Genomic DNA, 13,265 nt, shown 5'->3' with positions numbered 1-13,265 from the left:
AAAATATATTTTTGAAAACATTTTAAAAGTGCGCTTGGAGAAGGAGCCAACAGGTGCCGGAGTTTCCTCTGTGCTGAGCGAGGCAGAAAGAGGAGCTTCGATGGCGCCATCACTCTTGCCCACTTGCACTCAGACGTGCTCTTTGGGGTGTGAGGAGTGACTGTCCTGTGCACACCCGCAGCCTGGAGGGCCCCGGGCTTACCCAGGCCAGCGTCCACCAGGTGTGCCCGCGGGGAGGCCGGGCCTGGTCTGGCAGCATCTTTGCACACCGTGCCCTTCCCTCTGCCAGCACAGCCGCCCCCCCCCCCCCCCCGCAGGTCCACCACCCTGCCCTCTGGCCCTGGGCGTGGCGTCAGGCCTGGCATCTGTGTCTTCCGGCTTCCCCACAGGCGGCCGAGGACAGCCTGGGCCCCAGCAGCAGGATGAGAAGATGGCAGACGTCCTGGCACCTCGGGGCCCCAGCAGCTTCCACAGGTTCACCCGGGAGTCCCTGGCGGCCATCGAGAAGCGCCTGGCGGAGAAGCAAGCCCGCGGCTCGGCCACCCTGCAGGAGAGCCGGGACGGGCTGCCCGAGGAGGAGGCTCTCCAACCCCAGCTGGACCTGCAGGCCTCGAAAAAGCTGCCGGATCTCTACGGCAACCCGCCCCGAGAACTCCTCGGGGAGCCCCTGGAGGACTTGGACCCCTTCTATAGCACCCAAAAGGTGACTGTCGCCCCCCCCCCCAAACCCCACCCACGCTTCCCCACGGCAGTTAGGGACAGGGACAGGGCGTCACACTGGGCTCTTTGGGGCGGGCTCCTCTGGGTGCTGGGGGAGTGAGTCATCAGTGATCTATATTCCAATCACCTTCCTTTTGGAGTTCCCGAATGAAAGGCCAGACATATGCAGCCCGGGATTGTTTGGTGTTAGGAGGAGAGAGAGGGCAGCCACAGTGACAGTCTTGCTGCCCGGTGGAGTCCCTGCTTGGGGAATTGTCTGGGGTTAGCCTTCACCTGCGGAGCTCTGCGCCCCATCCCCATGGTGTGTGTGAGCTGGAGGCGGGCCCTGAGTCCTGACCTGAGTTGAGTTTGGGCCCCAGAGCACAGCATCCCCGCTCCCCACTGGGGACGGTGGGCAGCCTCGGACGACCCACTGGGCCTTGGCTGGCAGTGGGACCAAGCTGGCCGGTGGGAAGTCTGAGCGGGTGGGGAGGGGCTTGTCTTGCCGTTGTCCCTCCTCCGTGTAGGGAGAGGAGGTGGCTTTTACCCACTGGACAGGGTGAGTCAGGCTCCCGCCTCGTATAGATTTCTATCCAGAAGGTGAGCTCCCCGTCGGAGTCCCCGCCCTGCCCTGACCTCACCTCTCAGGACTGAATGCCCAGCCCTGCACCTGGCCAGACCCCGGGCACGCAGGGCTCCTGCAGAGGCCTGGTCCCCAGCCTCGCCACCCTCACTTCACCCTCACTGCTGGAGGAAAGTGGGTTTGAACTTGGGGGACAACTTTCCCCAGAAGGCAGGGACCGTGGACAGTGGCTGCTCACGGCGCTGCAGTCAGCACAGGGCGGAGGAAGCAGTGAGCGCAGCCGGGACCTGTGTTCCCAGGGCGAGTGCAAGTCCGTGGCAGGTGTAAGCGCCATGTGTCTGTGTCACCGGGCACCTGACTGTGTGAGATGGCATTTAGGAGACTGAGGGGCTGAGGGTGGGTGTGGCTCCAGACTGTCTCCACGCATGAAAGCTGGTGTGAGTGGGCGAGGGTGAAGGGAAAGCCACGTCTGTGTGTGTGCACAGGTGGGCAGGGAGGCCTTGAACCTGCCCTGCTTCCCCTGGTTCACGTGACTCAGGCGGGGTTCCGGTTGGTGGCTGGGGCCACAGTTTGGGTCAGAGTTAGGCTGGAAGTTGGGATTTGTCAGGGTGGGTGGCCTTAGGTCATGGTTGGTCAGAGCTGGAAGTAAGAATTCGGGTGGGGGTAAGTCAAGGCTACCGTGGCAACTCAAAGGGGTGGCTAGGTCGTAGTTCGCTGGGACAGGCAGCGGTCGTGGCACGGGGACCCAACGGCCGGGCTGAGCTGAGCTGAGCGGCGGGGGCTGATGGCAGCTGGGCCTGGAAGGAGTCAGGGACACTCTCTTCTGTCCCTGTGACCCGGAATACTTGAACCGAGGCCCAGGTATGATTCTGGTCTCTAACTGCTGTCTCTCCTTTCTGACCCCTACCACACTGCCCACAACCCAGAGGGCAAGGCGGGCACCATAGCAGCACATTTGGTCCTGAGATATCTGGTCAACTCGCCCCCCTACCCAGATTAAACAGAGCCTTGTCTCAGCAGCAACGGCCGCCTTAGAGAAGCGAGAGCCCAGCGCCGTGCCGCCTCGGCCGTGCCACCGTACAGCTGGGCAGGGGCATGGCCGCTGTCCTTGGGGGCTGGCCCAAACACCCACTTGATGCGCCTGAGGCTCAGCCACAGTGCTTATGCTCCATCGTGCTGTGTAGACAGTGTCTTCTGGAAGCTTAGGGAAGGGTCTACCTTGGGCTGCTCACAATCCCTCCAGGGGAGACACTGTGTCACGGGATGGGGCTGACATCTGTCCTGGGTTCTGGGAGACAGGGTCACGGGAAGGGAGACAGGGTCACGGGAACACTGTGCTCTGCTGGGCTAGGGTCTGCCCTTTCCCCACCCCTGGTCTTCACCCCTCGGGCTTCACTCCCCCGTGGTCCAGTGGGGAAGCCACACCAGGCAGGGAGGGGTCCAAGGGAGAAGGGAAGGAGGGACCGTCAGCTGGGCCCCGGCCGCGGCTGTGACAGCAGCTCAGCCAGGATCAGGAGAGCCCTTCCTGTTGGGATGGTCATTTTGAACGTAAAGGAAATCCCACCCACCCTTGACATTCTCCTGAACTTGACCTCACCTCCTCCCAGCCATGGTGTCCCAGCGAGAGTCCAATGACCTTCAGAATATGCTGCTCCCCGATCCCTCACCCCTCCCTCAGGCCCGCTCTTCTTACCACCCCACCCCTTAGCCAGGACTCTAGGGTTTAAGCCAATACTGCCCCCCAAACCTGTCTCCACCAGGGCCGAGGGGCTGCCACCCCGACCTAAAGCAGCTCTCTGTCCACAGACCTTCATTGTGCTGAATAAAGGCAAGACCATCTTCCGGTTCAGTGCCACCAACGCCTTGTACGTCCTCAGCCCCTTCCACCCCATCCGGAGAGCGGCCGTGAAGATCCTGGTTCATTCATATCCTTTGCGGGCAATGCCCTCTGGGCCCCATGTGGCGGGTGGACAGGGCAGGGCCAAGTCCTCAAACAAGCAGCCCGATCATCCGCCGGGAGGAGCCGGTTGGAAATGCAGTCTCCGACCCCAGCCCAGACCTGCCAGCCAGCACCTGTGTTGTAACACGGTCCCAGTGGAGTCCTGGGCCCGTGGAAGTTTGGGGAACCCTGCTCTGATTTTTCAGGGGAGAAATGTCCTAGGAGCTAAGCTACTGAGCGTGCCAGAAGGAATGAGGCCTGTCGGTGTCCCCTGGCTCTGGTACTGTCCCCAGGTGTCCCCTCCCCCTGCACCTCCCCACCCACTCGCAGGGACCTCCAGCAGGTCCCCCCGGCTCAGCCAAGGAGAAACCACTTCCCAAGAGAGAGGCCTCTGGCTCCTCAGCACATGGGCATCTTCCGAGGGGGGCAGCGCTTGCTTTTTGATTAGGTGTTGACACAATGTTTGCAGTTTCGGAGTATCTCAAACAGCCCGGGTTAGCGTTCAGTAATATATATAAACCACGGCCTAAAAAAGCCGCGGCCGCCCAGGAGAGCTGTGGAGGATGGGGGACATGTACTGGTCTTAGACCACCCATGGGACGGGGTGCCAGCATCCAGGCACGGCTGTTCTCCCCACTTCAGAAGAGGGGCCCCACAGACAGCCCTCCGAGAGGGCAGAGCTGGCCGCAGAGTCCTGGGCGTCCATGCTGCTGGGCTCGGCCGTGTGATTAGTTGTGGGTGTGGTGGGCTGGCCGGATGGAGCCCCCGAAGGTCCCTCTAAGTTCCCCACTCTGGAGGGCCAAAGGCAGAGACCTCACCCATGAACCTCTGGGCGGGCAAGAGGCTCAGGAAGACAGCTGCCCAGGGAGGGACGAAGTAACCAAGACCGTTGCTGACAGCTCTGGGGTTTTCCTGTCTGGGCTGGGCTGAGGATGGCTCCCCCGGGGTCCCATGCCGATCCTCACCCCAGGGGTTAACAGGAGGGGCTCAGTGTTGCATCTGTTCTCTGCATGCAGGCCCTCTCGCTCCCCTCCCCCACTCACGCCTGCCTTTCTCAGGAGGTGGCTGAGACACGTGTAAGGCCAGGGAAGTCCTACACTTAACGCTGTGCAGCGGCATCAGCTGGGTGGGCAGACACGTCCGTGGAAAGGGGCCTTATTCAGGGGGCAGCCTGCCATGCACAGCTACATCTTACTTGGTGAGGCGAGAGTGGTTCTAGGTTTAATTGTGGGCCCTTCTGCCACTGGTCCCAAGCGCCCTGTAGATGCCCGGGACTTTGCTGGGCACCCTGAGGGTATTAAGCTGAATAAGACCCTGTCCTTGCCCCCCTGGGGAATGTTATCGTCCCCTAAGAGCGATGAGACAGCTACAGGAATAGCTGTCATCCCTGCAGGTGTGTGGGCACAGCCTGGCGAGAACAGTGGGGCGGGCAGCGGAGAGGAGAGACCAGCCGCCTGTCTTGCTCTGAGCCTGACTGCGGCCTCAGTGCGAGGGCGTGGCCTCCCTGGGGTTTCTACTCCTGGTATCTAACCAACCCAGCACTGCCTGGCAGCGGCAGCAGGCCCCAGAGATGTGACAGCAGCCCCAGGGCCCCTGCACAGCCCGGGGTGGGGGTGGGGCCGATGAGGCCGGGGAGGAGGTGGGCCAGGGAAGCGGTAGGGACACTGGAGGTCCCAGCCTAGCTAGAGGGGCCATGGAACAGTGATTCTGAGGCTGGGAGGTCCTGGTACCACCCAGCAGGACTAGCCCTGAGGGCTCTGAGCCAGCCCCTATCTCCCAGGACAGCTGCCCCAGGGAAGTGGCTCAGTATGAGAGAGGCCCTGTGCTGGGCTCCTAGCGGCTGCCTTGGCACTCCACTGCCTGGGGAGGGGTGGGGAACCATGGCAGGTCCTCAACGGCGCCCCTTAGTGGGCTCAGGGGGCACTGGCAATGAGGAAGGGGCCTAGATCTGTGAGGTTTGGGAGCAGCTCCGTGCCCTGAGCCTTGCCATGTAGAGTGTGGTCCACCCACCAGTGGCATCAGCATCATGGGGATCTTGTAGGAACTACCAAATCTCAGGCCCAACTTGCAAACGTTTTAGCAGGTCCCAGGGATTCCTGAATATACTGTCGTAGGGCAGTTGTTCCCAAAAGCCAGTCTGTGAGGGCCACCTCCGCCTCACCTGGAACACCCAGCCCTTTGCAGCCCTCAGTCACCAGTGCGAGGCCTAGGCTCCACGGCCTTTTCATGCATTAAAAAAAAATAAAGGTATAATTCACGTACCATGGAAGTCACCACCCCAAGCAGAAACGCCCTGCCCATGAGCAGTCACTGCATCTCTAATGCTCACAGATGTCATGTTTCGAATTAGGAACTTCCCCTCTGCTGACATTTTGTATTGTGTTAGAAGACATCTAAGATGTACCTTCTTGCCCATTTGCAAGTGTACGGTACAGTGATGTCACCTTCACGCACGTTGCTGTGCAACAAATCTCTAGAACTTTTTCATCTTTCGAAAGGGAAATGCTGTACCCGTAGCTAGTGGCTTACATCTTTACTATCCCTTCCAACGCCTAAGTCCTCACAGTGCAGAGGTCTGTGCCAGGCCCTTTGGAAAGGGCAGGAGGGGCAGAGACAGGCGGAGAAGGGGGTGGGAACGCAGCCCCCGCTCACTGGCCACAACCCAGGCGCTCCCGGCCGTGCTCGCGAGCGCACGCTGATTCAGCTCAGCTGTGCCCCGTGCGCCACGCTGGCAGTGCATGCTGGGAAGGGGCCTCACAGGTAAATATGGGCATGTTGAATTATGGCTCCCTGTGTGTTTCTGCTAACATGCTGCAAGATGTGCTCCTGCCGGGATTAAATAAAAGGAACGGACTGAACTCCCAATCCCGCCGCAGTCACATTCAGAGGCCTCCTGTTCACACCAAGAGGCATTCGCCTGCCTGGGTGCCCAGGATCTGTTCACAGAGCCTCCCACGTCTCTAGCAGATTCAAATGGGCAATCAAACCGCATGTGTGTGTGTGTGTGTGTTCGCTTCATAGCACAAACCTATGAAAACACCCGCACCGTTCCTTCCCTTCCCTTGGGGACTTGGCTCCTTGGGAGGCGGTCCTCGCTGGCTTTTTAACCAGGAGGCCGGGCGTGGGCGTTTGGGGACAATGACACGACAGGATGGGAGATGTTCCGCTGAGCTCAGGCCTGGAGAGCTGGCCTGTGCTTCTGCCCACACACCGGACCAGCTCAGTCATCGGCCAGAAAGAACCAGGCAGTGCAAACAGGTGTGGCCTGGCCAGGAGTGCACCTGACTCATCTCTCTGGTGCTGGCTCCGGGCTGGGCTCCAGGGGGGACCTGGGGATGCTTTGGGCAAAGCCCGATGGACTTGAGGCTCAGTCTGGGTGGGAAGTGGTCACACACACACACACACACACACACACACACACGTGGCTGAGAGCAGTGGAAGGGGCGTCCTCAAGGCCAGGAGAGCCAGCAGGGTTTTGAGCATCAAGTGGCAGAGACCAGAGTCTGCTACGCCCAGACAGGCAGCCCATCACTTGTCTCTGTGGGGCCCAGACTGGCTGCAGGACTTGGGGGGTAGAGGGTGCTGTCTCCTCTGGCTCTTCCCTGAGTCCGTGCAGCTCCCCTCTGTCCGTGTCCAGGCAGGTCCTCTGGGCCAAGGCGGCCTGTCCACCCTGCTGCTCCCTGCCAAGGGGCCTTCTCCGCTCGAGTGAGAGCTGTGAGCGGCTCCCCCACAGCCAGGAGCGGCTTGGCTCCACGGAGGGGGTCTGCGCCTCCTCAGCCCACCCTGCTTTGCCACGACTGCTGGGCTGACTGATGGATAGAGGAAGCCGAGCCAGCCTCCGGGGCCTGTCTGAACACCTCCTCCAGGAAGCCCAGCTGGAGGCAGGGCTGGTTTCTTATAACAGCCTATCTCAGAGCAGCCCCGTGAATCCAGGGCCTCCCTGTCTCCCACACAGGGCCGGCTCAGGTGGCAGTTCTTAAAATGGCAAATAAGTTCACTCCTCCTGCATGGCCGTCTGCTTACACTTTTTAAAAATATATACATATATGTGTGTGTGTGTGTGTGTGTGTTGTGTGTGTTTGTGTGTGTGTGTTGTTATTGTTGAGAGAGAGAGAGAGAGACATTGATCAGCTGCCTCCTGCACGGCCCCTACTGGGGATGGAGCCCACAACCCAGGCATGCGCCCTGACTGGGAATCGAACCAGTGACCTCTTGGTGCGGGATGACACTCAGCTCTTGAGCCACACCGGCCGAGCTGCTTCCTCTCAGGTGTGAGCCCTGCGTGTGTTTGGTTCTCATGCTGCTCTGTGGGTGGCAAAGGCCCAGGGTGGGATCGCATTCCGCCTTGCTGGGTGAGGGGGCTGCAGTCTGGAGGCAGGGGGTGGCCCAGGTGACTTTTGTTGTCATTGTGCAGGGGCCCCGGTGTGGGGCAGCTGTGGCTGAGCTGGGCTCTGCCGTGGGCCAGCTGTGTGCCTGCAGTCATTTTCTGCGGCTGCTGTAGCAAAGCGCCACGAGCCTAGCAGCTTAAAGCAACACGAAACTATCCCGTTGCAGTTCCTGGAGTCAGAAATCCAAAAAGTTCTCCCGGGCTAAAATCAAGGCATCGTCAGGGCTACCCCAGTGTGGAGGCTCTGGGGGAGAATGCCTTCTAGGCTTTTCCGTCTGTAGCGGCTGCGTGAATTCCTGGCTCTCGGTCCATTTCATCTTTCAGCCCGTGACAGCTGGTGGAGTCTTTCTCACACGCATCCCTCCGAGGCTGGCTCCCTGCCCACCCCCCCCCCACTCATTTGTAAGGGCCCTGTGATGACCCTGGGCCCACCCAGAAAACCCAGGATAGTCTCTGCATCTTAGGATCCTTAGTTTAATCACATCTGCAAAGTCCCTTCGCCACATCAATGAACAGTCACGGTTTCTGGGGATCAGAGTCTGGTTGTCTTCAGGGGCTGTTAGTCTACCGGCGACAGTATCCTTCACCTTCACCTCTTTGTGCCTTGGTCTCCTCTGTCTGTGAAGTATCTCCTCATGGGTTGTTGGGAGAATCCAATTAGTTCATGGATTCAGACAGCAGAGCCTCGCACCCGGCTCCATAAGTGCTTGCTCTTAGCATCATTTCAGACTGCAGGGCTCATCTGGGATCCTTATAGAGGGCTTAGCAGCCTGTGGGGTGAGTAAAGGCTGGTCAAGGGGCTTGTTAACTGTCTGCCCGATGAGGAAAGACTCGGCATGGAGCCCAGGTGTGGGGTGTGTGTGTGTGTGTGTGTGTGTGTGTGTGTGTGTATGAGAGAGAGAGAGAACACTAAGATGGGAATCTGATCCTGCCTTTGAAAGCTGGAGAAGGAGGTGGGCCTGACACAGAGATTGTCACATAGGCAGGTGGATGCAGACACTAAGCTAGGGGTAAGGGGGGACCTCAGTGCCTGGGGTGGGGTGGGGGGGGGCGTTGTTCCCTGCCAGGGAGGGATGCAGGCTCCCTGGGGGCTGTGGCTTTGGAGCTGAGCAGCTGTGGTTTGATTAAGGGGTCTCCAAAGCCTGACCCCTCTCATCCCAGATAAGAACCTGGAGAGTTTATTGTAATTGGGGGCCAGGCTCGGCATGCTATTGCCCAGTTCCCTAGTCTCTCTAGCGCAGTGGTTCTCACCCTTCCTCATGCCACGACCCTTTAATACAGTCTCTCATGTTGTGATGACCCCCAACCATAAAATTATTTTCGTTGCTACTTCATCACTGTAATGTTGCTACTGTTAGGAATCGTCATGTAAATATCTGATATGCAGGATGTATTTTCATTGTTACAAATTGAACATAATTAAAGCATAGTGATTAATCACAAAAACAATATGTAATTATATATGTGTTTCCCGATGGTCTTAGGCGACCCCTGTGAAAGGGTCGTTCGACCCCCAAAGGGGTCGCGACCCACAGGTTGAGAACCGCTGCTCTAGGAGGACTAGGGGTGTGGAGAGCTCCCACCTGGATTACTTGAGAGGCCTCACTTCTGCCTCCAGCCGGGGCAGCCCCTCCACTCACAAGTCTGATCTCCAGCCTGACTGCATTGGTCTCCCCATCTGCCGGGGCCGGGTCGGGCCGTGGAAGAGGTGGAGCTGTGGTAGGAGGAAGGAGGCAGGCCCCTGGAGCTCAATTACCGCAGCTCCTGGCAGCCCGTGGGAGTGAGGGGCTGAGGCTGGGGCAGCGTGGGGAGCCTGGGGCAGCCGCAGGGAGTAGGAGGCCCAGCCTCTCCTCTCTGGCTGGGGAGGGGATTTGTGAGGGCAGCAGAGTATTCCTGTTCCAGGCCAGGCCTCTTGGGGGTGCCCCAGCCCACGGGGCGCCCAGGGTCTGCCCCTTGCTTCTCTGTAGGTCTTGCAGGGGTGAGGGAGGCCGTGGAGATCAGTCCAGCCTGAAGCAGCAGCTGGGACTTAACAGCCAAAGAGTCAGGGTCAGACGAGGCCTGAGGCAGTTCAGTTCAAGGCCAAGGGCCCAGAAGGATGCCCGGAAGGATGCCCCGGACAGTCCGAGCATTTGAAGAGCTCCCCTCTGGCTGGGGACATTGACAGTCAGAGAGCAACCACACGCTAAGGTGCTCCTGCTGGGGAGTGCTCTATTGGGGGTGCTCCAGCGAGGGGTGCTCCTGCTCAGAAAAGGGGGGGTGCGTCTTAGAGGAGGAGAAGGTGTGTATGAGGTGGGAGAGGGGACAAGAGTGAAGAGATGTGCAAAGGCAGGAAGCAGCTGGGGGAGCAGCCCCCTGCCTCCCGGGGCCAGTGTGTCCCAACAAGGTACAGAAGCTGTGGCCGCAGGACACTTCGACGGAGAAGTCCTAGGCCACAGGTCAGCCTGGGCTGCTCCTACAGAAGTGGGGGGGGGGGGGCGGGGGGAGGACTCGGACCCTGCACCATGGCCTTCCTCTCCGACAGTGGCCCCTGAGGAGGTTTACAAATGCCACCTCCCTCCAAAGAGGCTGTAAAAACCTCTGAGGTTTGGGCGTGCCCTTCCCCCCTTGCCTCTGGATGGGCCCTTCAGGGGACCTGCTAAAGGTGCAGGTTCGTGTGTCTGGTCCCTCTCAGGGGCTGCAGTGCCAGGGAGAGGACAGAGGCCAGCCTGGGTGGGGAGGTTGGTAAGGACTGGGCACAGCTCCAAAGTGTCTTCTTGGAGCCTCTGTCTCATGGATGTGGCAGCTCTGGCCTGGGAGTGACGACCCCTGGGCCAGGCCCCTCTGGCCCTGGTGGCCTGGCTGGCCCCCGGCGTGGTTTTCCTTGACCCCTGGCCCACGCTCTTCAGCATGCTCATCATGTGCACCATCCTGACCAACTGCGTGTTCATGGCCCAGCACGACCCTCCACCCTGGACCAAGTATGTCGAGTGAGTATCTTCAGGGCCTCTCCGGCTGGGCCCTCCCTCCCTTCCTCTTCTATCCTGCGGCCCTGCCAGTCACCCCTAAAGAGGGCTGGGCCCAGGCTCAGGGACGCACCCACCTGGGGGGTTCTTGGCCCAGCCCCCACCCTCTTTTGCTGCTTCCCCTCCTGCCAGCTTCCGGCTCTGAGTTGTGCCCTCAGGGGAGGAAGCTTTCCAGGTTGGCAAAGTAGGGGTTCCTCCCAAGGAGGCCTGAGGACATGGGAGAAGGCCCTCAAACAACAACAACAATAATAATAATAATAACTGATTGAGCGCTTAGCGCATGGCAGACGCTGCCATCGAACAGTAAACATCATCATCTCCTTTAACCCTCACGGCAACCCAGGAGGGTAGGTGCAGGCACATCCTATTTGACAGATGAGGAGACAGAGGAGGAGAGTAGTGCCTTGCCCGATACCGTGCCGCTGGGAGGTGTGGCCGCCCGGAAGAGGCGCAGGGCTCTCTCCACTTCAACACCACACTCTGCCGCCTTTTCCCTCCCAGTCCTGCCTCTGTCACCATGTGCACCGTTTAGAAAACTGCTTCTGCTCCGTCCTTCCCCGATGACAGCCTTACCCGCGGGTGCTGCGCAGACCTCAGAGGCCCTTGGTGCATCTGGCTCCTGTTTTCAGGAGATGGAAGCAGCTTGCGGGTGGCGGTCCCTGTTCACACAGGACCCCTCAGTGCTGCCCCCTCCCCGGGGCCTGCATCCAGCTGCTGGGACCTGGGAGGCACAGGGGGTGGCCCTCTCCCATTCCTGGGGGCCACAGCCCCCGCATCCAGGCATTTAGGAGCCTTCAGCCCACCCCAGGCAGAGAGAACAGTCCCTACCCGTCCTCAGGTGTTAGAATAGAACCCCCTTTCCAAGGTCACGATAGACCTCTGTAGCCACCTGCCCTGTAGGCGGTTGAGCGCGGACCATGCTCTCTCCTCACTAGCTGCTGAGGACCCACATATAAGGTGAGGGGCTGTGACTTGGGTGTCCTTACTGTCCCACGGGGCAGACCCAGTGGCCACCGTAGGCCTGTGCCCACGGACTCCCAGGGCTGGGGTAAGGAGGTCGGTGGAGGGTCCTCTGACATCAAGACAACCAAGAGGAGATGGAGGCACAGGGGGCACGCGGCAGGCACTCTGTGTGAGGAACCACATGGGAAGATGGATTGTTAGCTGGAGGTTGGAGACAAAGCTCAGCCCACACCGCCAGCCCAGCCTGGGGGCCCTGAGAGGGGACTGCGCAGGACTCATGCCACCTGGGGAGCCGGGGAGCCTGGCCACAGGCTTCGCCTCCCTGAGAGACCCGTCTCTCCTCCCAGGTACACCTTCACTGCCATTTACACCTTTGAGTCTCTGGTCAAGATACTGGCCCGAGGCTTCTGCCTGCATGCGTTCACCTTCCTTCGGGACCCGTGGAACTGGCTGGACTTCAGCGTGATTATCATGGCGTAAGTACCTCGCTCCCCCTCTGCGTTGTGCGGTGCCGCGCCAGGCCACCCTGAGGGGCAAGTGCATCTCGCTGCGCCCCGCCCTCCCGGCCTCCCCTACTGCCGTCCACATTGTGGCTCTGCATGGGGCCGTCTAACAGCCCACCTTCCTGCCCTGGCAGGGGGAAGTCAGGATGGAGCCCTCAGCTCATCCTGGTGGGATAGCTGGGCCCAGAGGAGCTTAGGCCACGGTGGTTAGGTCCACTGCCCGTCTGTAGCCGCATGGCAGCCCTGTGCTCAAGGGACACCGTTAACATTCTGGTTGAGCACCCTCTGCGCTATCCACCAAGGGAACCCAGTGTTACAGCCCGAAATGCCCCAACCACGGTGAACAGTGACTGTGAATGAAACCACAGTAAAGAGAGAGAAGGAGCCTGGGGAAGTGGCATCCCCAGGAACTCAGGCCACGCCCACCAGCATGTCTGCTCTGCCCAGTCGTAGACTCCACATCAGCTCATTTTAAGGCACCTGGTCCCTGACACGTCCCACAGGGTCCTCCCACCAGCCAGCGAGGTGGGCTGGATGGAGAGTCCCTACCCAATTTTACAAATGAGGAAACGAATGCCAAGGAGCTCACCAGGAAGTGAACGCGACCCCTGGCCTGCTGCCGCACCCGCTCAGGCCCCGCCTCCTCGCCCGGGAGGACACCCTGGCTGAAGGGCTGGGTAGGAGCCTGTCACTCATGTCCCAGGAGGCATCAGTGTCCCAGGCATCGGGTGCTGGGTTCTGGTGGAGACAACCCATCAGGGCGGGCCTCCCCAGCGGGAGCTGCGGGTCAGGGGCTCAGTGCAGACTTAGAGCAGCAGGCCGATGCTGGGGAGAGCTGAGCGAGTGGGAGAAAGAGTAGTGGGGCAGGAGGACCCAGAGTGGTGGGGCTGGGGCAGGCTCCTCCCAGGCCACAGTAAGAGCCAAGTGCAATGGGAGCCAAAGACCGCTCTGGCTGCTGTGTGGACAGGAGACAGAGGGGAAGGGTGGAAGCAACAGAGCAGTCGAGAGGCTATTTTAGTAGCCAGGAGGGGGGGGGGCGTGGACTAGGGTCCAGGTGGAGAAGGTGAGCGCCACGGTCAGATTCTGGATATACAGTGAAGATAGGGCTGACCGGGAATCCCAGGGCCATCTCTGGCTGGAGCCGCTGGGTGAATGGTGTTACCACTTGTTGAAATGGAGAATGGAGGGA

General features: G+C 60.2%; 1 protein-coding gene across 4 annotated transcripts in view; it reads left to right on the top strand.

Moving 5' to 3' along the window:
• Nucleotides 1–401: 401 nt before the first annotated feature.
• The window catches only part of SCN5A (sodium voltage-gated channel alpha subunit 5), a 72,652-nt gene continuing 59,788 nt past the window's right edge, over nucleotides 402–13,265 (top strand). For all 4 annotated transcript variants that reach the window (XM_059664432.1, XM_059664430.1, XM_059664433.1 and 1 more), the window contains exons 1-4: nucleotides 402–703; nucleotides 3,089–3,207; nucleotides 10,485–10,574; nucleotides 11,921–12,049. In XM_059664432.1, coding sequence (XP_059520415.1) covers nucleotides 431–703; nucleotides 3,089–3,207; nucleotides 10,485–10,574; nucleotides 11,921–12,049 — 611 coding nt within the window. In that variant the 5' untranslated portion in view covers nucleotides 402–430. The remainder of the gene's footprint in view (nucleotides 704–3,088; nucleotides 3,208–10,484; nucleotides 10,575–11,920; nucleotides 12,050–13,265) is intronic.

The sequence above is a fragment of the Myotis daubentonii genome, chromosome 14 (assembly GCF_963259705.1).
Source record: "Myotis daubentonii chromosome 14, mMyoDau2.1, whole genome shotgun sequence".
Classification (NCBI taxonomy): domain Eukaryota; kingdom Metazoa; phylum Chordata; class Mammalia; order Chiroptera; family Vespertilionidae; genus Myotis; species Myotis daubentonii.
The sequence above is the reverse complement of the archived record's forward strand: the minus strand, read 5'-3'. Positions and strand labels throughout refer to the sequence as shown.